This window comes from Panthera leo, chromosome B3 (genome assembly GCF_018350215.1).
Source record: "Panthera leo isolate Ple1 chromosome B3, P.leo_Ple1_pat1.1, whole genome shotgun sequence".
NCBI lineage: Eukaryota > Metazoa > Chordata > Mammalia > Carnivora > Felidae > Panthera > Panthera leo.
In genome coordinates this window covers 73,362,827-73,386,755 of record NC_056684.1, presented here as the reverse complement: position 1 = coordinate 73,386,755, position 23,929 = coordinate 73,362,827, and the positions used below count along the sequence as shown (strand labels likewise).

Here is a 23,929-nt window from a genome sequence, read left to right as displayed (position 1 = left end):
GGAGTCATCACCTGGATTCCAAGTATTGGGTGGTGGTATTGCTGCATCTTGCCACTGGTGGACATAGGGTCCTGCCTGCCTGTCACGATAAAAGGCCAGGACTATTCCTGCTACTCACAGGCCATCTCATCAGGGACTGCAAGATGATGCCCCTACAGGGCTGGGACTGATGTCTCTGCCCCCTTTCCCCCCGTACCCCTCGCTGAGCCTGGCCACCACCAGTGAACTGTCTTGACATCATGGAAACTGGGCAGCGTCCCCCCACACGTTTTCCTCCCGCCCCCCCTGCGCCCCTGGGAGGACTCTGGCAGTGCCGTGCTGACCACCACGCCGTGCGCCCACCTTTTTTGCCAACCCAACCCCCCACCAATTGCACAGCGCCTAGCAGGGAGGGCTCATTCTGATTGGACCGGCGGTTGACTAGATACAGTACACAGTGAGGTGCGATTGGCTGAACTGAAGATCCCAGGTGTGAGATGGTACCTGGAACATTTGTCATATTCCTAGTTATTTTCTTCTTTATTTTCTTCTTCTTTTTATTTAATATTTTATTTTAATTATTTTCTTTTTCTTTATTTTTCTGATTTCTTTATTGGATTTATTTATTTGGTTCATGTTTTTCCTGTTTTAATTAAGACCTCTTTTTTTTTTTTTTTTTTCTTTTTTTTTTCTTTTTTTTTCCTCTCACTAACTTACCCATCGAGAGCGGCCCGGCTAGGGGTCAGGCTGGCCCTTAACGGAGACCAAGGAGACTTGGTTAGACGACACAAACGGGGCTGGGGGGTGGATGGGGAAAGGGGATTTCATCAAGAGGGTCCTGCCCTACCCTTTAGAAGGGTGGTAGGTCTTAGTTTTTCCAGAAATAAGCACTGAAATCTCAAAATGCTCTAATCCCCTTTTCTCTCTCTTCCTCTTTTTGCTCTGTCCATAGTCTTTCTCCCACTGAGTGTTTGGGGTAGAAATTTGCTCCAAAGCAGGTTTGGGAGTTTCTAGTCCTTGGCAGAGCCCCTAAGCCTTAAGCCCCGGTTGAAAGGAACCAGGAAGGCTCTGCTAGAGCTCTGTACAGTGGTTAGAAAGTCTGAGGCTCCCTGGGGACAATCTGCCCATCATAAAAACCTTTCTGTACCAAAAGCACCTTTAAATTCTTTCTGCCGGCAGTTGACTAGGGAGCCTCATCTCCAGTGGGTCTGGTGCTGCCCTGTAGGGGTGAGGACAGTCTTAACAGTCTGCTGTCCAAGTGACTCACTGCCAGTGTCAGTGGGTGTCAGGCTGGACAGTTATTCCAAAGGTGGTTTTCCTTGTTTCCTCATGTTTTCTGAGAGGACTAGATGACCCAGTTCTGGGCATACCTTATTGGGCTTGGTGTCCTCTTGACCCCTAGAGACCATGGAAGAGGGCATGACCAATGCCTTTAAAGGGCTGGGAGGCTCCTGAAGTCCTCTTCCAGCTTATTTCTGGTTAAGCTAATACACAGGTGTGGTATGGACTAGATGACTTTTCCCTGCTGTGATGTTTGATTTTATTTTTTTCTCTAACTTGCATTGATTCTGCTTCGTTTTTGCCGTTTGCCGCTTCTGTTTTGGTCTCTTGTCTGTCTCTGTGTCTCTCTCTCTCTGTGTCTTTGGAGCCTATGCTAAGACTGCCCCATCTAACCTCCTTCCCCCCTCTCTGTGGGGTGTGTCTCTTTCTCTTTTTTTTTTTCCCCCCCTTTTCTTCTCTATACAGAGCTTGCTGCCCAAATCATTCAAGAGGAAGATCTCCGTTGTCTGTAAGTCTAGCCCCAATCCCTGATAAAGGTCAAAAGTAACCATAAAAATGAGTTTATAGAGAAATAGGTTCCCATTCTTTCTCCATGGCATTCTTGGGTCACCTCTTCCCATCCCACTCCCTGTACCCAGCAGATTTCCATCTTGGCCATTTTGTAATTCAAAACCTCAGACAATCCCTGTCATTTTTCCTAGGTCACATTTCTTTCTTAACTAATGAGACACACTGCGAGGTGTCTCACCATTTCCTGTTTAGCCCTACATGCATTTCCTTGTCCAGGTATCTGAACCCTCAGAACCAGGAGTAGGTTTGAGGGATTCCCATATAATGCTTATCAGTTTATATTTTCTTCTGAGAGAGAGTCTTAAGAGTGCTCACACCTCAAACAGTAACATTTTTAACATTTTCCCACCAAGAAGTTCTAAATCCATAAAAGCGTAATAAATCTTTGTAACTTAAATATGAGATCATAGTGTGAAAATGAATGTGAAGCAGGATTAGATATGTCACAGTCTTAACTTTACTTAGATATTGGTATCACATAGCCGTGTTTTCTTGTATTCATATGTCCTTCTCAGTCTGCCTTCTCCAGTATGTTAGCTATTTTTGCCACTAAAAGTTTAAACTTCACACCACCCTAGTTACCCATCCCTCATTGCCTTTAGAGATTAGTAGTTTTCATCTGTCAGGAAGTAGCTCCAGTCCTTTTATTGTTCACTCTGAAGCAATGTTTCCCAGTGCCCAAATAAAATTTCCTTAAGTTAACCTTTTACTGAAATTCCAGTCGAAGGCTATCTGTATGTGTTATGGTGTGAACCAGCAGAGGACCTGAGACCATCTAACTGTTGGGTCCTGTTTCTTGGGGACAGCAGCTACCAAGGGGGTGCCAGCTGGAAACAGTGACACAGAGGGGGGCCAGCCTGGTCGGAAGCGGCGTTGGGGAGCCAGCACAGCCACCACACAGAAGAAGCCCTCCATCAGTATCACCACTGAATCACTCAAGGTGAGGTGGGAGGAGCCGGGGAAGGGAGGACGAGACACATTGAGGTGGGAGTAGACACGGGCCCAGTGTAACGGGGTGGGGGGTATCTGTGTCCCAGAGCCTCATCCCCGACATCAAACCCCTGGCGGGGCAGGAGGCTATTGTGGATCTTCATGCTGATGACTCCCGAATCTCTGAGGATGAGACAGAGCGTAATGGTGACGATGGGACACATGACAAGGGGCTGAAAATATGCCGGACTGTCACCCAGGTAAGGCTTCTGCACCCCAGTGTCGGGAGGGGGCAGTGGACTCAGAGCAGGCAACTAAGGTGGAGTTTTAGAAGGGAAATCTGCCATCTGTGCAGAGGGTTGGGTTAATTGCCCTTTTGGATCAACAGACTACCAAATCTAACCTGTTGTCTGTAATAATAAAGTCTTACTGGAACAAGGCTATGCCAACCCATTTATTCTTATCTCTCTGGCTGCTTAAGTGCTAGAACATCAGTGTTGAATAGTTGAAACAGAAACTGTATTACTCACAAGGCCTAAAAATATTATCTTGCCATATACAGAAAAAATCTGCCCATTCCTGTCTTAGTTTTCCTCATGACAGTTGAACCATTAATAATCCCAGGATCTGGTGGAAGAGAACTTAATCTTTCTCCTAGTTGAAAGAGCATGCTAGGTTAAATGTACCACCCCTCTTAGGAACAAGAGATTGAAAAGAATGTGCCAGTTTGGTGTTTAAGAATTCCTCCATTGTCTGATACTTACAGGTAGTACCTGCCGAAGGCCAAGAGAATGGGCAGAGGGAAGAAGAGGAAGAAGAGAAGGAGTCGGAAGCAGAACCCCCTATACCTCCCCAGGTTTCAGTAGAGGTGGCCTTGCCCCCTCCTGTGGAGCACGAAGTAAAGAAAGGTAGGTGAAGCATGCAGTTCTCTGAATTCCCAGAGCACTTTATCTGGACCTCTTTTAAAGCATTTAATGTTTTCTGCCTTTTATTTTAGTATTTTGCATATCTGTTTTACTTCCGCCTCCTTGTTACTAAGCTGCATGAGAGCTAGGTTAGAATCTTTCAATCTCCATAATATGGAGCTTCACCTTGCACATTATAGGTGTTCAGCACATTAGGTGGAAGAGTGACTACGTGGTGGAGAATAAGAAAAAAGAAAGGCGTATCAGAGGTAAAAGAGCCAGCATTGCTCCCTGCTGAAAACCGTTTGTGTGCTCTTTTTGATAGTGACTTTAGGAGATACCTTAACTCGACGTTCCATTAGCCAGCAAAAGTCTGGAGTTTCCATTACAATTGATGACCCAGTCCGAACTGCTCAGGTGCCCTCCCCACCCCGGGGCAAGATCAGTAACATCGTCCACATCTCCAATTTGGTGAGTCGGCATTGTTTCCCCACAGCACAACATTGTTCAGTGGTTAAGAGTTTGAGCTTTGGGTTCCTGTTTCTTAGCTTCAGCTCCTAGATCTGTCAGTTATTCACTGAGCAACTGAACTTAATCTCTCACAACCAGTTTCCTCACCTGAAAAACAGGGACAAAGTATCAGCCTGTAAGGTTTGTCTGGAGGATTTGTGGAGGGCCTGGCACATAGTATCTCTGTGTTACCACTCTTTTCGCTTCCCATGCAAGAGAGTTCCTGACCCCTTTGCCCTCACCCAGACTTTGAAGCTGTCCTCCTGTGCCAGAGATTTGGGGAATCTGAATACTAGTTACAGTGTTGTTCTTGCTTTCTTTAAGACTCTGAAACTCTGTTTTCGCTGGCAGGTGCGTCCCTTTACTTTAGGCCAACTAAAGGAATTGTTGGGACGGACAGGAACTCTGGTGGAAGAGGCCTTCTGGATTGACAAGATCAAATCTCACTGCTTCGTAACGGTGAGGAAAGGATGCTGATCCTCTAGGTTGTGGCATAGATTTCCTTTTGTGACTAATGTGGGTGGAATTGAGGGCCCTGTGGCAAGTGGGAGGGATTGAGGCCTGTTGTGACCCTCCACCTTCTCCCTTCCTCCACCAGTACTCAACAGTAGAGGAAGCAGTTGCCACCCGCACAGCTCTACATGGGGTCAAGTGGCCCCAGTCCAACCCCAAATTCCTTTGTGCTGACTATGCTGAGCAAGAGGAGGTAAGAAACCTAGAGAAAGGAAGGAGGGGCAGGGGAGGCCATTATCTGCTAGAAACCAGCTGAGATCCTGGCCAAACCTGCAGTCATTGAGATTCCTTCTCCCTCTTCTCCCTCCCCCTTGGTTCCTTTAGTTGAACCATGGGGCTCCAAAATCTGTATGCCCTGGTACCTGGGCTCCTTCAGTGGGAGTGATATCATCTCCATCCTGACTGTCCTTGTCCCTCCTCTACCCACAGCTGGATTATCACCGGGGCCTCTTGGTGGACCGTCCCTCTGAAACTAAGACAGAGGAGCAGGGGGTACCACGGCCCCTGCACCCCCCGCCCCCACCCCCAGCCCAGCCACCACAGCATCCCCGGGCAGAACAGCGGGAGCAGGAGAGGGCGGTGCGGGAACAGTGGGCAGAGCGGGAACGGGAAATGGAGCGGCGGGAGCGAACTCGATCAGAGCGTGAATGGGATCGGGACAAAGTTCGAGAAGGGCCCCGCTCCCGATCACGGTCCCGTGACCGCCGCCGCAAGGAACGTGCGAAGTCTAAAGAAAAGAAGAGTGAGAAGAAAGGTACTTAGTGGTGGGGGCATACACACCCGTTAGTAGGGGTCCAAATGGGATGGGACACAGGGTCAGAGGCATAAAGTCTGACTTGCTTTCTTCCACTTCAGAGAAAGCTCAGGAGGAACCACCTGCCAAGCTGCTGGATGACCTTTTCCGTAAAACCAAGGCAGCTCCCTGCATCTATTGGCTCCCGCTGACTGACAGCCAGGTGAGTGCTCACCTTCCTGCTCCACTCAGAGTAGCACCCAGTCTTGCCGGCAGTCTGCAGAGAGAGTCACGTGACTAGAGGGTTGAGTAGGCCCAGGTGTTGGCTTAGGATAGTAAGGGGAGAAACTAAGCATCACAGAAAGAGGTAGTTTTAAGAACCACGTGCCAAGTATGCCACAGAGAAGCCAAACCCAAGAGGGTAAAGGTTGACACAAAGACAGGAACTGGGTTTATATAGTTGTGTCAGCCATGCCTCTTGGAAATTGATTTTGGTTAGCCAAGAAATCCATTTTCTTTTAAAAAAAATTTTTTTTTTTTAACATTTATTTATTTTTGAGACAGAGAGAGACAGAGCATGAACAGCGGAGGGGCAGAGAGAGAGGGAGACACAGAATCTGAAACAGGATTCAGGCTCCGAGCTGTCAGCACAGAGCCCGATGCGGGGCTCAAACTCACGGACTGTGAGATCATGACCTGAGCCGAAGTCGGACGCTTAACCGACTGAGCCACCCAGGCACCCCAAGAAATCCGTTTTCTAGATTCGTCCACTTCTCTGCTTTTTTATTTCTAGGACTTTTTTTTTTTTTTTTTTTAATTATTTATTTATTTTGGGCACCTGGGTGGCTCGGTTGGTTCCATGTCTGACTTCAGCTCAGGTCATGATGTCACAGTTCAAGAGTTTCAAGCCCCCACGTTGGGCTCGCTGCTGTCAGCGCACAGCCCACTTTGGATCCTTTGTCCCCCTCCGCCCCCACCCCTGCCCTGCTTGTGTGCTCTCTCTCTCTCTCTCTCAAAAATAAAAAAATTAAGAACATTTTTTTTTTTAATTATCTATTTAAGTGATTCCTACACCCCGTGTGGGGCTCCATCTCACAACCCCAGGATCAAGAGTTGCATGCTCTTCTGACTGAACCAGCCAAGCACCACTAGGATTTTTTGCTTTTTACTTGTTTGTTTGTTTGTTACTTGGATTTTTTGCTTTTTAAATTTAAGTTTCTTCGTGATGGGCCTTTTGGGAATTTGAGGCTGATATTACTCAACTAAACAGAAAAGTGGTTTGTTCACATCTAGGTAGCTAGGGAAATACCAGAGGCCAGGCATGACTGGTGCCACTACCTGTTGTGGGTATAAAAGGTAAAAACTTGGAGGGATTAGGACCCCAAGACAAAGAGATGTGATTGCTGACACTTCTTGCTTAACAGCAGAGCTGACAGTGACCCTGAGCTAGGAGGGCAGGGTCCAGATGCAGATAGACAAAGCAGGACTGGCATGAGCAGGGCCAAGATGCCTATTCTCTACATTTGCTGCCTGCTGCAGATTGTTCAGAAGGAGGCAGAGCGGGCCGAACGGGCCAAGGAGCGGGAGAAGCGGCGAAAGGAGCAAGAGGAGGAAGAGCAAAAGGAGCGGGAGAAGGAAGCAGAGCGGGAAAGGAACCGACAGCTGGAGCGGGAGAAGCGTCGAGAGCACAGCAGAGAGAGGGACAGGGAAAGAGAGAGGGAAAGGGAGCGTGACAGGGGTGATAGAGATCGGGATAGGGAGAGGGACCGGGAGCGAGGCAGGGAGAGGGACCGCAGAGACACCAAGCGCCACAGCAGGAGCCGGAGTCGGAGCACACCTGTGCGGGACCGGGGCGGGCGCCGTTAGCTGGGAAAACTTGAGAGGGAGAGCTGCAGGCATCAGCCACCCTGCCCTGGGGGGTTCGAGGCCACAGAGGGATAGGTACAATCTCTACCACCCTATAACCAGGGGTCTTTCACATCTTTTACCCAGTGCTGAAGTATGGCTGCCACCTGTCCCCACATACCAAATGGAGTAGTGGCCATCTTCCCCCCCCTCCCCAAAGCCCCACCCCCATAACCTATCTCTTGGGAGTTTGCCCTCTTCTCCCTCTCATTTCCCATGTTAAATCTGAGAGGGAAGAGCTAGGTTAGGGAGGGAGGTGGTTGGCCCAGAGGTGGGGAACAGCCAGAAGCCCCACACCTCTTTCATTTTTCCTCCATCCTGCTCACCACCTCCTTTGGGTACTCACACCCCCCTCTTGGGAACAGCCGGGGCCAGGACTGGGTCACCTATGAGCTGAATCAGCATCTCCTCCTGAGTCCCAGGGCCCCTGCAGTTCCCAGTCTCTTCTGTCCTGCAGTCCTTGCCTCTTGCCCACCGGTTCCACTTTATATCCACCTTTTCCTTTTGTTCAATTTTTATTTTTATTTTTTTTATTATTAAATGATGTGGTCTATGGAAAATAATAAAAATCTGACTTAGTTTTAACTAGTGTGTATTACTGGCCTTCCTTGGGCAGGGCGTGGGGGAGAGCCAAACTGAGTTGAAGAGGACTGGTAGCATGGAAGCACCACTGTTTGCACTCCATACACTTGTTCAGGAAGCCTGCTGCTTCCTGGAGCAGGGAATTCCCGCCCTCCATCTCTGCCTTGGCTGTAACTACGTCGCCACAGAGGATCTAACTCACTGGAGGGCAGAGAGGGGAAGACCCCTGCCAAGAGGAGTGTTGGTTGGAGGGTTGAGGAGGTTCCCAGTCCTTCCTGTGGTGTAGGCTTTTGGTCACCTGCTCGCCTCCTTCAAGGCGCCTCCCACGGCTGCCGCCAGGGGGCGGCAGCCACTAGCTCAATGGGAACCTGTAAAGGAGCTTCCCAAAAAGGCTCCACTCCCCACCTCCGTCCCCTCCCGCTGCTGGCGTGCCTCGGGCCCTGACCTGTTCCCTGGGCTCAGCCCGCGGTCTCCCTGGACCCTTCTGCCGGGCTTAAGCGCTGCCCCAGTCGGCCCGCTCTGGTGCCCCGCACCGGCCCCCCCAAATGCCGCCGCCTTGTGGCCGGGGTTTATAGCCGCCCCAGAGGCCGCCCCGGGAGCTGGAGCCGGGCCTCTCCGCAGCGGGCTCCTAATTCCCCGCCTCACCACACGCTCGCCCTTCGCCCCGTTGCGGGCGGTGTGCGGGGGCCGCTCGGCGCTCCCGGCTTCACCCTCTTCGCCAGCCGTTGGAAGACGGCCTGGCGCCGGGGCCTGGACGTCCTCCCGCCCGAGTGGCCCGCCGGGCGCTGCGGGCCCGGCCCGGGAGGGGCGCTGCATCTGTATGCGCCCGGCGGCCCGGCAGCGCCGCCCCCGCCCCCGCCGCGCGGGCCCGGGCTGGCCGGGGAGGGTCGGAGGCTGGGCTCTCTCCCGCGCGCCGCGGAGCCGCCTCGCTCCTCCGCAGGCGGAGCCTCCTTCCCCCGCCCCCTCCGTCTCGCTCCCTTGTTCTCGCCGGGGCCGCTCAGACCTGCAGCGGAGCCGCGGCGCCCGCTCCGATCCGCTCGGGGCTGCGCCCCCGGGACCCGGCGACGGGGGCGGGCGGGGACGCTCCCCGCCGGCCTGGGCCTCTCGGCACTGCCAGGTAAGGGCGCCTGCCCCGGAGCCCGGGGTCGACAACCCGCGGAGGGGCAGCAGGGGGCCCGCAGCCTGCGGGTGTCTTCAGAGCGGTGCGCTCCGCGGCTGGGAGCCCACTGCCCGCTCCCGTCTCCCGCGCTCTACCTCTTTCCCTTCTTCCCCGCACCTACTCTCCCTCCTTTCCCCATTTTCCTCTCCCTCGATTTCTCTTCATCCTGCCTTCTCTCTGCCTGTTTGCTTCCTCCGCCTCTTCCCTCTCCCTCTTGCCCTGTCTTTCTCCATCTCCTCTTCCTCTTTGCCTTTTCCTTCCCCTACCTTTCCTTTCCTTTCTCTTTGCCTTTTCCCGCTCTCCTTTCCTTTCCCCGTCCCTTCCCTTTCGCCTCCTCTTCCCTTCCCGCTATCCTGTTTCCCACTCCTCCAGCCCTTCCCTTCTCCTCGTCCCGCCTCCCGCTCTGGTCTCCCCGCTTCCCTCCGGCTTCCCTCTTCGGCTTCCCTCTTCCCTCGGCGGGGGGGGGGGGGGGGGGGGGGGGGGGGGGGGGGGTGGCGCAAAGGACTGGCAGGTGTGTATCTGCTCTGGGGAAGGAGGGGTGGCAGCCACAGCTACCTGAGGGATGCCCCCCAGGAGGAGAGGGAGGAGACAGCAGTGGGAAGGGTCCTCTCTCCAGCTCCCTTCCCGAAGCCCCTCCTGGCCACCCCCTCTCCCAGATTGAAGTTCTCCAGGCCTGGCCTGACCCCCCGTAGCTGAGGGCTGCCCCTGTCTGCCCATCACACACAGAAAGCCCCTCTGCCCTCCTCCCAACCATTCCCAAGCCTGTTACCTATGACTCTTCTCTGCCTATCACACATCCAGGCTGCCTCCTTTGATCTCTTTCCTTGTGTCTCTTGCTGCCATTCTGTCTCAGTCTGTGCCGGACAGTGCCTGAGTCTGGGTCTCACCCTCAGTAACGTTGTATCTGTACTCTCTGCTCTCCCTTCTCAGCCTCCTGGCCCTGGCCCCCAACTCTACCCCCTCTTCTTTCAGGGCCGGCCCTCCACTCTGGAGTCCCCCTTCAAGGACTTCAGCTGGCAGTATGAGCTGGGGGCAGGTTCTGGAGAGGTGGGGTTCTCCGTGAAAGAGGGACTTTCACAGGCTCGCAACCCTGTCTTTGGCTGCACTCCTTGTCATTGCTCAGCCTGACCCTAGACACCCTGACACCACACCTCCATGAGTCCCAGCCTCTGGATTTTAAGCCCTTTCTCTGGCAGTCCCCATCTCCTCCAACCCCCTGGCTGCATGCCCAACCTGGGAGAACAGGAGCCACATTTAGGGTTCTAAACCCTTCCGGCATCCCCTCTCCTGTTTTCTTCCCCAGCTTCTTGACTCAGAGTTGACTGGCCAGAGATTTATCAGCTTGTAGGGCTGGAGGTGAATACAGGCAGAGCCTGGGTGGAGAGAAGGATCAGACTGTCTGCTCTCAGTCTGGGTTCTGGGCAGTGGGATGTCTGGTTCCTTGGAGGTCTGATCTTCAGCATCGAACTTTGGTTGGGGGGTGGGGAGAGTTAAGGGTTTCTTTGACCCTGAACAACTACCTGTCCTACAGGTGTGGATCCATGGGGTAGCTCCAACGCATCTGCCCCTCTGCCCCGGCCAGCTCATGCCTCAGTACCCAGGGACAGTGAACAGAGCCCCGGCTGGAGCCCAAACATGTGGGGTCTGGTGAGGCTCCTCCTGGCCTGGCTGGGTGGCTGGGGCTGCATGGGGCGCCTGGCAGCCCCAGCCCGGGCCTGGGCAGGGTCCCGGGGGGGCCCAGGACCAGTACTGCTACGGAACCGAAGGAGCTGGGTGTGGAACCAGTTCTTTGTCATTGAGGAATATGCCGGTCCAGAGCCCGTCCTTATTGGTAAGGTAAGGATCAGCCCTTCCCATGTCTACCTTGACTCTTGAGGCCCTTGGGCCCTGCCCTGCAACTTTGTCACTTCTACAATGACCTTGGTCCCTCAGGACTCCCAACGTTCCACCCAGTCATAGACTTAGACTCTTTAACCTTCTGTCCCTATGCTTGGAACCCGCTGCCATTTTTCCCTGACCCCTACAGCTGCACTCGGATGTGGACAGGGGCGAGGGCCGCACCAAGTACCTGCTGACCGGGGAGGGGGCAGGCACTGTATTTGTGATTGATGAGGCCACAGGCAATATCCATGTCACCAAGAGCCTGGACCGAGAGGAGAAGGCACAGTACGTGCTGCTTGCCCAAGCTGTGGACCGAGCCTCAAACCGGCCTCTGGAGCCCCCTTCAGAGTTTATCATCAAGGTGCAAGACATCAACGACAATCCACCTATCTTTCCCCTCGGGCCCTACCACGCCACAGTGCCCGAGATGTCCAATGTCGGTGAGTACCCCAACTCTGACCATCCTGGGGTCCGTCTCCTGGAGCACCCTCATCTCTCCTTCCCGCATTGCCATCATGTCTGGGTCCCCCTCATCTGCTGTTCCTTCCCACCTGGCCCTGCCCCTGCTGAGTGGGGGTGCCGGGACGGCCCACAGGGACATCAGTGATCCAGGTGACGGCTCACGATGCCGATGACCCCAGCTACGGGAACAGCGCCAAGCTGGTGTACACCGTGCTGGATGGACTGCCTTTCTTCTCTGTCGACCCCCAGACTGGTGAGAATAGGGCTCAGGAACCTGGGGGGGCAGCCATGGGAACAGGCACCCCCTGACCCCTCGTCTCTCCCCAGGAGTGGTGCGGACCGCCATCCCCAACATGGACCGGGAGACACAGGAGGAGTTCTTGGTGGTGATTCAGGCCAAGGACATGGGCGGCCACATGGGGGGGCTGTCGGGCAGCACTACAGTGACAGTCACCCTCAGCGATGTCAACGACAACCCCCCCAAGTTCCCTCAAAGTAAGGGGCCAGTGCTGCCACCTGACCCATCCTTTGACTGCCCCACCCCCTACGGCCTCTGGAGAAGTCTTCTCTCCCGCCCCTCCCTTAGCCAGCCCCCAGGAGAAGGAAGTGCTGGGGGAGGGAGGAGGGCTGGGACCCCTCTAAGAATGTTTCCTCTCCATCCACACCCAAGGCCTGTACCAGTTCTCTGTGGTGGAGACTGCTGGGCCAGGCACCCTAGTGGGCCGTCTGCGGGCCCAGGACCCAGACCTGGGGGACAACGCCCTCATGGCATACAGCATCCTGGACGGAGAGGGGTCCGAGGCCTTCAGCATCAGCACAGACTCCCAGGGTCGAGATGGGCTTCTCACTGTCCGCAAGGTTAGTCTCCTGTCTGCTAACGCTTGCAGACTCACTCATGCGTGCCTCCTGCCCCATGAGGCACCCCTCTAACTGGTCTACAACAGACTCGGGACCACGTTTGGAGCTTAGGGATCATGGTCATCTAGTCCTCTTTCAGATGAGGGACTGGGGCCCAGCAAGGGGGAATGACTGGCTCAGGACTATTTATGTAGCCAGTCTGTGGTGGAGCTGGAGGCACACCTAGAGTTACGGACTAAGTCATCTGCCTCACTCGGACCACTGCAGCCACTGCCTCTCAGGTGCCCACCTCTCCTGTCAGGTGGGCTGAGCACTGGTTGCATGGAGAGGGGACCTCTCTCTCACCTCCTGGGAGCTTGGGCCTGCCCTGGTTTCCATGTGCCTCAGTCACTCCCCGTCCCCTCCCCATAGCCCCTAGACTTTGAGACCCGGCGCTCCTATTCCTTCCGTGTGGAGGCCACCAACACCCTCATCGACCCAGCTTACCTGCGGCGAGGGCCCTTCAAGGACGTGGCCTCGGTACGCGTGGCTGTGCAGGATGCCCCAGAGCCCCCTGCCTTCACCCAGGCTGCCTATCACCTGGCAGTGCCTGAGAACAAAGCTCCCGGGACGCTGGTGGGCCAGGTCTCAGCCTCTGACCTGGATTCCCCAGCCAGCCCAATCAGGTGAGCTGGGGTGTGGGCAGGGGAAGGGCCGGGACTCAGGGAAGGAGCTCAGCAGCAGGCTATTCCCACTGAGGATGGGTCCCCTTCATGGAAAAATCACACTCACCTCCTGGCAGAGGTCTCCCACTCTGCGGGGCTGGGGGCCAGGGGAGGGCTGGAGGACCTGGCTAATTACCGCTCTCCAATTCCACCCATCCCTCTGAGAGGATAACAGTGGCACTTCCCAGTGGCGGTGCAAGCAAATGCAATCTCTTGCGAGGAGCTTGGTGGATGGGTGATGGCTACCACTATTGCTTCACATTTTACCAAACGCTTGACCACATTCAATTCTCACGACAGCCCCGTGAAGTAGGCATGATCATCACCCGTTGTTTTAGAGACGAGGCCCCGAGAACTTAAGTTACTTGCCCAAGGTTACATCGCCAGAGTTGGGATCCAAATCCGGATTTGTCTGCCTTGAGAAGAGCCACTCTTCCCACCTCTGGGCATCCCTGTCACAGGAATGAGGGAGGTGCTGGCGTCATTGCCATTTTGTGGTTAAGTAAGGAGAGGTTGAACGATTCACCCAAGGTCACACAGCTGGTCTGAGGCAAAGCAAAGCTGAAACACAGGTCCCTGGGTCCCCAAAACAGAGCCCAGAAGTCTGACAGACAGATCATATCTACCCCTTTTCCACCTCTTCCTCTCCCAAACCCATGAAACCCAGTCCCCCTGAGTCTTAGGTGTTTAATGTTTATGACTTCCCCAAATGATTTGTTTTTTAAGGGGACCCTAATGTGAATCATGGCTCTGGGTACACGGGGGAGGCTTAGCCCAGACGAGCTCGGGCCCTCTGCCCAGAAGAGCCAAGAGGCCCAGCAAGGCAAACAGAAGGGAGGGAGGGGTAGCAGCCAGCTCCGGCCCTGCCCCAGATCTGCCCCCAGCTCCACTCCGTCTTCCCCAGATACTCCATCCTCCCCCACTCGGATCCAGAGCGCTGCTTCTCTATCGAGCCTGAAGACGGCACCATCCGCACGGTGGTGCCCCTGGACCGCGAGACTCGTGTCTGGCACAACCTCACAGTGTTGGCCACAGAGCTCGGTGAGGAGCCCTGGGCCCCCAGGAGAGGGGAAAGCAGCAGCCTCCTGGCAGAGGAGCTGTCCCTGAGCAGGGGGAGTTGGGGGGGGGGGGGAGGGGCAGTCACTGCCACCACTCCTCACTGTGTGCAGCGCTGGGTCCCCAGCCTGGATCATCACCACAGGCAGGCCTTCTGGTCTCTGAGGCTGGACTGCCCTGGGCACAGTGGGTCTGCCTGCACATTCCCCTGACTTTAAATTCACTCCCATGCCTGACTTTCCCCAACTGGGAAACAAACCTAACCTCAGATAGCTTCCAACCCCTAACAAACCCCAACCTGCACCTTGGCAGACCCTGCCCTTCCCACTGTCTGCTGCAGGCTGAAGCCAGGGTTCAGGGAAGGGCTGGGTCCCTCCTCTGGGGGCTGATTGGGGGGGCCCCAGAAGCCCCTCTCAGGGAAGCCCTGCAGAGAGCCCTCAAGGTAGAGGAGAGGGCCCAGCTCCTGCCCCTGTCAGCCACCAGTCACCAGCAGCATGGGTTGACTACCTCTGGGCAGCCATGGCCACCGGAGATAGGAAGACCTCCTTCCCCTTTGTGAACCCCCCCTTCTCACCCCTGTTCACGCCCCAGGGTCTCCTACATTTTCTCTCTGTGTCCTGTCTGTGGGAGTTGTAACTGTGTGCACAGATGTTTGTACGTGTCAGTAAAGAACTATATAGTATGTGTACGTGTGAGTGTGTACTTACATGTGTGTATAATTCTGTGTGTGTGAAAATACACACACGTATTTGTGTGTATATGTAGTTGAGTATAGAATATTTGTGCATATGTGTAATTTGATGTATATGATAATAGGTACAGTGGCCATTTATATATATCGTTTTGCATGTGTGAGTGTTTGCGAACAGGTAATTTATTACTTATTGTGTATCAGGCACTGTTCTAAGTACCAAATGTGAACGAATTAATGTAATCACCACTACAACTTTATGTGGGAGGTATGATTAGTTCCCCATTTGAAAATAAGGAAACTCGGGCAGAGAGAAGTTAAGTAACTTCCCAAGGTCACACAGACGTTAAGTGGAAGAGCCATCAGACCCAGTCAGGCTGCAGAATCAGAGCAGTTATCTCCTCTCGGTGTAGAATTTTCTGTGTATGGGCTTATGTTTATGCCCATGTTGCTGTGTGTTACATAGAAGTGCTTGTGTATCTGTCCGTGGGAATGCCCCTGCGTGTTTACATAGTGTGTTTGTAGTTGCCTGTGTATACGTAGCCGTGTGTGTGAGTGTGTGTGTGTGTGTGTGTGTGTGTGTGCGTGTGCGCGTGTGCACGCGCATGCTCCCCTCCCTGCCTTCTCACCCTCCCACCAAATCCTGTTCTGCAACAAACCCCAATATCAAGTAGCAGGCCCCAGGTCCTGACTGCACAGAAGGAATGGAGCCCCAAACCCTTGGCTGGGGAGCCCACTCAGCCTCCCTTGCCCAGGCTGGGACCTTAGCCCCTTCACCAGGGCTAGCCAGCTCTCTCCCCACCTGGGGAAGGACTAAAGAATGTGGGAGGCTCAACCAGGAGAGGTGAGCACTAGAGTGGGCAGGGGTACCTGTTTTCCATTCTCTCTTGGATGGCATTGGCAGTGAGGAGCAAGGCAGGGCAATGATGAAGCCACCTGATAAAGGGATGCATGAAGAAGGGGGCCTGTGTCTAGCTCTGGTACCCAGGCTGGCCTGGCTCCCCAAGGCCAACTCTAAGTGATACTCATTGCTATACCATGGCCTCCCAGACCTCTGATGGGGTGTGTGTGTGTGTGTGTGTGTGTGTGTGTGTGTGCGCGCGCGCGCGTGCATGTGTCTGTCTCTGTCCCACGCACGCTGTGTATGAAATGCATTCTCTCGACCCGGGGGGCTGGTGACACTGTATTCACTGTATATATCCAACATCCACTTCGTGTGTGTTGTATTTGCTTTAAATGCTGAGTGTACATCGAATATATGGTATGAATGTGTTTATTTCATGACTATTGTATGTGTGCATCCTGTATGCACTTTGTGTCTACCTTTCATTCACGGTGCATGTGCCCTGCATGTGGGTTATTGTATGTATGTATTGTGGGTGCTTCCCTCCTGCCGAATGTGTGTGCTGCATTGCACATATCTTGGCTACCACGGGAATGTTGTGTGCACTTGGTGTTGCTCCTTTCATTTCACAATGCTGTTTCTCACTCGCATATTGCGTGCATATCTCGTGTGTTGCACGTGCATGCTGTGTGCTGCATGTGGCATCCATGCCCGTGCACCCTGTGTGCTGTGTGTAAACTGTGGCGTGTGTGCGTGTTTGGGGTGTACGTGTTCGTGTTCTGGCTTCAGACAGCTCCGCACAGGCCTCCCGCGTGCAAGTGGCCATCCAGACCTTGGATGAGAATGACAACGCCCCCCAGCTGGCCGAGCCCTATGACACCTTTGTGTGTGATTCTGCAGCCCCTGGCCAGGTGAGCCGCTGAGGCAGCAGGGTTGGGACCTCAAGACCTTCAGCTGCCCACTCCATACAAGGCCTCTCTTCTTCCTCCCAGCTGATTCAGGTCATCCGGGCTCTGGACAGAGATGAAGTTGGCAACAGTAGCCGTGTCTCCCTTCAAGGGCCTCTGGGGCCTGATGCCAACTTCACTGTCCGAGACAATCGAGGTGGGTAGCCTTCTACCACTGTGCCTGTGCCTGCCTCCCTGCTCTTCTCTTCCTCTGCCACCCCCTAGCCCAGTCGGCCTGACTCCTGACCCACATATCTGGGCCCCCCACTCAACAGAAAGTGGATGGGGATTTGCACGTTTTTGCTCTTTGCAAACCTTCCCCATCGGAAGCTGTCTCCGTGGGTTGCACCCACCCTACAGGGGAGGTGTCCCCGGAGATAGCCAACACCTTCCCTCTCCCACAGATGGCTCTGCCAGCCTGCTGCTGCCCTCTCGTCCTGCTCCGCCCCGCCAGGCACCCTATCTGGTTCCCATAGAGCTGTGGGACTGGGGACAGCCAGCTATGAGCAGCACTGCCACAGTGACTGTCAGCGTGTGCCGCTGCCGTCCTGATGGCTCTGTGGCGTCCTGCCGGCCCGAGGCGCAGCTCTCCCCCGCTGGGCTCAGCACTGGGGCCCTGCTTGCCATCATCACCTGCGTGGGCACCTTGCTTGGTGAGTCAGACCACCGTGGGACACAGATGTGGGGTCCAAGGCTGCAGGGGGTATAGAGAGGAGCCAGATCCCTGGACACAGGGAAATCCACCCTAGGGCATGAAGGAAGCATCATGCCTGGATTTTCCCACTGCCTCATGTGTCCAAGAGAAAAGCTCTGGCCTCATTTCCCTGACATACCCATCCGCAATGACAGCAACAAGCCATAAAAACTGTTTATTGAACCCTGACTCTGGAGCACGTGTGGTGCCCAGCACATCACTCGTGCTATTTCCTTTCATCCTTTGAAAGGAAAAGGTAATCCTAAGAGGTAAATTTGTTCTCCCTGTTTTCCACACAAACCCTCTAAAGGGTCAAAGAGGTTCAGAGAAGCCAAGCAACTTCCCACAGTCACACAGCTACTAAGGGGTGAAGTCAGGACTCAAACAAGGTTTGCCAGATGTCAGACCAAGGTCTTGCCACCCCTAGGCCACACTGTCTCCTCTGTCTCCCAACCTGCCTGCGGTTCAGAACGGAACCAGGCGCCCTGTTCCGGGCCCTGCGGGCTCAGCGGCCTGTGTGCGCCTCTCCCTCAGCGCTGGTGGTGCTCTTTGTGGCCCTGCGGCGGCAGAAGCAGGAAGCGCTGATGGTGCTGGAGGAGGAGGACGTCCGCGAGAACATCATCACCTACGATGACGAGGGCGGCGGCGAAGAGGACACCGAGGCCTTCGACATCAGCGCACTGCAGAACCCCGACGGGGCGGGCCCACCGAACCCGGGCCCTCCAGCGCGCCGCGACGTGCTGCCCCGGGCCCGGGCGCCACGCCAGCCCAGGCCCCCCGGCCCCTCTGACGTGGCCCAGCTCCTGGCGCTGCGGCTCCGCGAGGCGGACGATGACCCCAGCGTGCCGCCCTACGATTCGGTGCAGGTGTACGGCTACGAGGGCCGGGGCTCCTCCTGCGGCTCCCTCAGCTCCCTGGGCTCCGGCAGCGAAGCGGGGGGCGCCTCCGGCCCCACCGAACCACTGGACGACTGGGGGCCCCTCTTCCGCACCCTGGCTGAGCTGTACGGGGCCAAGGAGCCCCCCGCCCCCTGAGAGCCGGCCCTGGCCCTGCCCGCCGCGGTGGGGCAGCCCGCACAGGCCCTCTGAGTGAGCTCCCCCAGGGTCCAGGCAGGCGGCAGCAGCCCAGGGGCCCCCAGGCCTCCTTTCCTCCCTGTGTCCCTCCTCCCAGCTTCCCCAGGGCAACCTCCTTCTTACCTCCCTCCTCCTGAGTCTGTGTGTCTCCCTCCAGGGATCTCTGTCTCTTTCTGTAACGCTCTCCTGTCTGGGTCTGGATTGTGTGGCTCGACTCTGAATCTGTTCTTTCACTGTGATTCCACTCTCTCTGTGACTCTGTTTTTGTCTCCCGGATTCTAAATCTCTCTCACACCCTCTCTCTGTCTCCCTTGCCCACATACATGCTCTGTGTCTGTCTCCTGCCCACATCTGCCTGCATTCTCTCTGGGTCCCTGTGACTGGCTTTTTGGTTTTTTCTGTTGACCATCCCAAAAGCAAGAGAAACTTCCAGCCACTGCTGCCCACCCTCCTGCAGGGGATGTTCGGCCCCAGGTCAGTGTCCCTAGATGATGGGCCTGGGGGAACAGGGATGGCCTGAAGCCCTCCTCCACTCACCACCTCGACCCCGGGCTCTCCTGTCTTTACAGACCTGCCCGCATGGTTCCATCCATCACTCATGGCCTCATCCTGGCTCCACTGGCCTCCAGCAGAGAGAGGGTGCCAGCCCACCTCCCAGGGCGAGAGCTCCAGCACACCCCACTCCCGCCATGGCCGCCTCCCTGGAGCTCTGCCCAGCTGTTGGCCTGCCTTGGGCATCCCAGCTCTGGGCATTGTCTTGCGAGCTTCCCAGGCCCCAGGGGGAGGGGAGGGGAAGGAAAGAAAAGAGGGAGGCAGCTGGGGAAGGGGAAAAAGGGAGGAAGGGGAGAGGCCTCCATCTCTAATTTCATAATAAACAAACACTTTATTTTCTAAAGCTGGAGCCCTGTTTTCAGTTCCACATGCAGGTTTCTGTGCAGAGCTTCACTGTGCCATAGGGTGGGAGGAGAGGCCTAGCCCATCCCCTCTGGCTCACTCTCCTCTCTCCTTTGGGGGGCAGTCCACTTCAAGCCCCTCTAGCCTGAGGAGGGTTTGAGTTGATTCCACTCAGGAAGTAAGTACCCCCACTCCCACTGCCAACTCCCCTGTTCCCTGTTGGTCTCAAAATGTCCAAGGGAACTAAGAGGGATTGGCCAGAGGGGAGAGTGGAAAGGAGAAGGGGGGGTGAGAGCTATTGGGAAGAGCAGAGGAGAGATAAAAGAAGGAGGGAAAGAGTGGTTTTCAAACCAGGGAAAAAATGTGGCTGGGGGGCAGCAGAGGGGGGCAAGCCAGTCCTCCTGTGGCCTGTGGTGCCCGTCAGGAGAGGGTGGCTGGGGTGAGACCGCCGGTCACATTGATTCTGGGCCCGGCCCCAACTTCAATTCTCCCCGGTCCTCATCTTACTCTCCATGGAACACAAAGGAGGAGGAAGAGGGACCAGGGAAGTGAGCTACTGAGGGGCCAACTGGCCAAATCAAAGTCATTTGGGGTGGGAGCTAAGCAGAGGGCCATCATTTCTCAGTGTGCACTCCCTGAGCAGACAAGGGAGTTCCTAGCTCCAGTCAGGGCTCCTGGAGATTCGAGTAGATGGGTCAGGACAGGTCCTTGTGACCCTCCCCTCCAAGTATAGGCTGCTGGCCATCAGAGGAAACTACTCCAATGAAGATGCCTTCTCTCACACCTTTTTTTTTTTTTTAAGTTTATTCATTTATTTTTAGAGGGAGAGAGAGCACGAGCAGGGGAGGGCAGAGGGAGAGAGAGAGAATCCCAACCAAGCTCCACGCTGTCAGCACAGAGCCCTACTCGGGGCTCAAACTACGAACTGTGAGATCATGACTTGAGCTGAAATCGAGAGTCAGACGCTTAACCGGCTGAGTCACCCAGGTGCCCCTCAACACATCTCATGCTGCTTGGTTAGGGCAGCTAGGTGGTAGGAGAACAGGACCCCTGCCCCCGGGGCTGAATTTGTCATTTGCTGCGCTGAAGGGTGGACCCGGACCCCTGACTGGCCAAAGGCCTGTGCCAGAGCAGGCTGGCTGTCTCTGAAGGAGACGATTAAGAGGCAGCACCCCAAGCACGGTGTCGGAGGGACAGGGTTTTCCAGTTCAGGGCAGGATGGGCAAGCTCTCTGTCCCTTTGGTCTCACCCCAACATCTGTATCAAGCCTTCAGGAATAAGTGGAGAAAAAGGACAGACTTGTGGGCCGTTCCTTGGTGGTGAAGGGTGCACTGAGGTGGGACACGGGCCTTTACCTGCTCTCCTGGTCCACCCCGATTCCATTACACTTAGAAGAAAAAACAGGGCACAGGGAAGCAGGCCTGTCAGCAAGACCTCTGGGTGCATCTCTGGTCTCAAATACCTCATCATCTCGAAGGATAGAACTTATCAAAGGGAGTGAAGAGGGGCAGGACCGTGGAAGGAAAGAAGGGAGAGAAGGGGCAAAGTGATGGGAGAAGGAGACACCAGAAGAAGGGGCTCCCCTCCTATTCTACCCTCTCTAGCTGGGTTCAGTCCTTCCCCAGTTTATGCAGAGGGGAGGGGCACAGAGCATCCCAGGGGAGTGAGACTCAGGCAGTTTTTGAGCCTTGGCTGGGCTCGGGCGCCCCCCCCCCCCCCCCCGAGCTGCTAGCCACCCACACAGACATATACACTTTTTCTCATTCCTAGGGCTTTAGGATAGGGCTGTGAAGATGCAGAGGTGGTGAACTAGTGGGGTGAGCTCTGCCCCCACTTCCTCTCTGCTTTGGACCATTTTTCCAAAATAAATGGCAAGGCCTGGCTTTCTCTCTGAGGAGGGCCCACTCTCCCTATCCACGTGTCAGTGTTTCTCTTCCAGTCTGTTTCCTGGCTCCGGACACAGGACAGCACATGCATCACCTACCACACGCAGGTGCACACACTTCTACTGGGTCACTCACTCACACCAGGACACATGTCCACATAAATCTCTGTACTTGGAGATGCACCCTCTTAGGCCCGAGTCAATCAAATGCTTGAATCAAAGGTCCCCACCACCTTTTCCTCCCTCTGCCTCCACTGCTTTCCTTCCTGAGACTCTCTGGCCTTTCCTCCCTCCTCCTCCCTACTCATGCCCTGAAGGCCAGAGCCTGGAGGTCTCCTCCCTCTGGGCAGCTCCAGCCGGGAGGAATTCTTAGCAGGAAGTGCAGGGTTGGGGCTTGGGGCTTGGAGCTCAGGGCTGGGCTGGAGGCTGAGAGGAGAGGCATCCAGGGGGACTAAATGGAGGCTGTTAATCTTGAGACTGGACGCTCTGTGGGAGTGGGATGAGAGAGAAAGAGGGTTCAGCAACCTTCCCTCCAGGCAGTCCCATCTCTTGGTTGACTGTGCTTCCCACCCCCCCCTTCAACTTTGCTTGGGGAGGGGCAGGGCAGGGACAGCATCCTTCCTGGACTGGCAGCCTGCACCCGCCAAGTCAGGGCTTAACAGGGGAGCTGGGGGAGGGGCAGGAAGGGCAGGAGGAGGTGTGCTAACCCAACGTTTCCCACTGGCACAGCCACCTTGCTCTTTTCTTCATTCCCCAGAGAGAGTGACAGGAATGAGAGGCTGGAAAGAAGGCAGAGGGAAGAAAGAAGAAAGAGGAAAGAGGAGAGAAGTCTGGCAGCAACAGAGACAGGCCAAAAGACCAGAGCAAACGGTGGCCAAGGCTCTAGGCCCCGGTATGTCATGGGGGTGGCTGGCCTCCAGGCCCTCAGGCTCCTCTGGGTTCATTCACCCCAGGCAGGGGCTTGGCCCAGCTGCTCTCTCCCTTTCTCTTAATTCCCGGAGGGCTGCAGGGCCTTGGACAGAGAGAGAAGACAAGAAAGAGGACCTGGGAGGACATGCTGTGCCGAATCGGCTCTGGAGCAGAAGGCCTGGATCCAAGCCTCCTCTCTGCCACTTACTGTGTGACCCCAGCAAGTCACATAACCTTTTGAACCTGTTTCCTCTTCTGTAAGGTGAGGATAATTATTACCTCCGAGTTATCATGAGAAGGGCATTCAATAAGGAGCAGCAACTGTAGTCATTAGAGTCCCGTGCAGCGGGGAGGGGGCAAAGGGGAAGCAGCTGGGAGAAACCCTCCTCACCACCGCAGGCTCCACTTTGCCCTGCCCCACCCCTAGCCTGGGTGCTCTGGGTGACTCTCCCCACCTTATTCCTCTTCCAGCCACCCCCCTCACAAGGTGACAGTGATAAACTCTGAAACCGAGATGAGCACAGGAACGGGAAGAAAAGAGAGCAGGGATCTGGTGGGGAAAAGCAGCAAAGAGGGTGGTGAGAAAGAGGGTTTAGCCCCCAGCCCCGTGTCTGGCGTGCAGCAGGCACATGACAGGAGTATTTGCTGAGAGGAGAACTTGGTGGTGGGAAGGACGCCGGACCAATCCATCCGGCATCCATAGGAACATGCTGGACAGAGCCATCAATAGCACTGGGAGGCAGAAAGGGATGGAGACTTGGAACAAATGGAGCTGGCAACCCGTACAGGAGGGAGCCAGATGCTGTGAGGCTGCTCCCCTGGTGGCCCATCCCCCCCCCCCCCCACTCCCTGGGCTGAGGCCCCCTCCAAGTCCTGCCGCTTCTCACAGCATCTCAGTCTCTGCGGGCATCCTAGAGTCTCTGTGCGGGCTGGCGGGCTCCGGATGGTCCCGGCTGGCCTCCTCCTCCTTTTCCTTGTCTGGATCCGGAAGCTTCTGCAGTTCCGAGTACAGCACACAGGCATCGTTGCGTGACACATACTCCCATCCACTCTCCCGCACGTGGAAAAGGTCTACAGAACCCCCGGAGTAGGCATCGCGGTGGGTGGCGTGGGCCACGGCACAGCGAGCCAGGGCATAGGCTTCCTGGGGGGTCATGTCATAGCGGTAGCCGCGGTCTAGCACGCCATAGGCATAGGGAGATCCAGAACCCACGGAGAAGATGTTCCCTTGCAGGCGGGTGCCGTCACTGTAGACATAGAAGAGTGCAGGGCCAGAGCGGTCCCAGCCACACAGGGCCGTGGCCACACACAGATCCAGGCCCCGGTAGCAGGACATCATGGTCGACAAGAGCTTGGCGGCACCGGCCACGCTGGGCAGCTGACCCTCCCTCAGTGCCCGAAGCCGCAGCTCCCGTCGCAGCACGCGGTACCATACGGCACAGTCGGCCGAGGTGCCGGAGGTGGTGCCCAGGAGGTGCTGGTGCACAGGGATGATCTTGCGTGAGGTTGGACACTCCACATAGTTGCCGCAGGAGGAACGTGTGTCAGCAGCAGCGATGACTCCATGCCGGAAGAGGAAGGCCAAGGTGGTGGTACCATGGGCCAGCCTGGGGCTGTGGATCTGCAAGAAGGTTTGAGGATCGCAGCCTGGGGGCACAGCCCAGGCACCAGGCTGAGGCAGGTGAGGTGATGGTCCCTGGGTGTTGGGGGCCTGCCACTTGCACACATCCTGCAGGGCCATCCTTGGGGCTGAGTGATGGTTGGAAGGAACAAGGCAGGGATTTGTGGGCTGGAGTCAAGTGGGGAAAGAGACGCTAAAGAGAAGCTGGGCTGTGGCCAGAACTGGCGAGGGAGGCATGTGATCTGTGGCTTCGCTTCTCCCTAACCCCAACTCAGGCTTTGGGACTGGCTGAGAAGCAGCCTCCTCCTTCTCAGAGGATTGCTAAGGGGAGACAGGATGAGGC

General features: G+C 55.6%; 3 protein-coding genes across 14 annotated transcripts in view; 2 read left to right on the top strand and 1 right to left on the bottom strand.

Annotated features, from left to right (window-relative positions):
* Positions 1-7,583, top strand: part of ACIN1 (apoptotic chromatin condensation inducer 1) — a 33,804-nt gene extending 26,221 nt beyond the window's left edge. For 7 of the 11 annotated variants that reach the window (XM_042942726.1, XM_042942727.1, XM_042942722.1 and 4 more), the window contains 10 exons: positions 1,726-1,768; positions 2,637-2,770; positions 2,868-3,020; positions 3,527-3,668; positions 3,991-4,136; positions 4,527-4,634; positions 4,774-4,881; positions 5,118-5,442; positions 5,544-5,644; positions 6,961-7,583. In XM_042942726.1, coding sequence (XP_042798660.1) covers positions 1,726-1,768; positions 2,637-2,770; positions 2,868-3,020; positions 3,527-3,668; positions 3,991-4,136; positions 4,527-4,634; positions 4,774-4,881; positions 5,118-5,442; positions 5,544-5,644; positions 6,961-7,287 — 1,587 coding nt within the window. In that variant the 3' untranslated portion in view covers positions 7,288-7,583. The remainder of the gene's footprint in view (positions 1-1,725; positions 1,769-2,636; positions 2,771-2,867; positions 3,021-3,526; positions 3,669-3,990; positions 4,137-4,526; positions 4,635-4,773; positions 4,882-5,117; positions 5,443-5,543; positions 5,645-6,960) is intronic. The other 4 variants (XM_042942725.1, XM_042942723.1, XM_042942724.1 and 1 more) reach the window with 4 other exon arrangements.
* A 1,366-nt stretch (positions 7,584-8,949) lies between these two features.
* Positions 8,950-19,088, top strand: CDH24 (cadherin 24). 2 transcript variants are annotated; one of them, XR_006203699.1, is made up of 13 exons: positions 8,950-9,025; positions 10,599-10,903; positions 11,094-11,388; positions 11,544-11,663; positions 11,738-11,905; positions 12,081-12,268; positions 12,680-12,933; positions 13,877-14,013; positions 16,353-16,474; positions 16,556-16,667; positions 16,915-17,163; positions 17,739-18,751; positions 18,847-19,088. XR_006203699.1 is itself a non-coding variant. In XM_042942721.1 (12 exons), exons 2-12 carry the CDS (start codon positions 10,703-10,705, stop codon positions 18,236-18,238), a joined length of 2,346 nt encoding a protein of 781 aa, XP_042798655.1. In that variant the 5' UTR covers positions 8,950-9,025; positions 10,599-10,702; the 3' UTR covers positions 18,239-19,088. The 2 variants fall into 2 exon arrangements, 1 of the variants encoding a protein (XP_042798655.1); XM_042942721.1 differs by having other exon boundaries at positions 17,739-19,088.
* Positions 19,089-22,848: 3,760 nt separating this feature from the next.
* Positions 22,849-23,706, bottom strand: PSMB11 (proteasome subunit beta 11). The gene has a single exon (XM_042940592.1). It carries the CDS (start codon positions 23,704-23,706, stop codon positions 22,849-22,851), a length of 858 nt encoding a protein of 285 aa, XP_042796526.1.
* Positions 23,707-23,929: the final 223 nt, after the last annotated feature.

Excerpts from the sequence above, each read along its gene's own strand:
- CDH24 (XM_042942721.1), top strand. The coding sequence starts at position 10,703 with ATGTGGGGTCTGGTGAGGCTCCTCCTGGCCTGGCTGGGTGGCTGGGGC. Across the intron at positions 12,934-13,876 it reads TCCCCAGCCAGCCCAATCAG|ATACTCCATCCTCCCCCACT; the intron begins GTGAGCTGGGGT and ends CGTCTTCCCCAG. Across the intron at positions 17,164-17,738 it reads CTGCGTGGGCACCTTGCTTG|CGCTGGTGGTGCTCTTTGTG; the intron begins GTGAGTCAGACC and ends CCTCTCCCTCAG.
- PSMB11 (XM_042940592.1), bottom strand. The coding sequence starts at position 23,706 with ATGGCCCTGCAGGATGTGTGCAAGTGGCAGGCCCCCAACACCCAGGGA.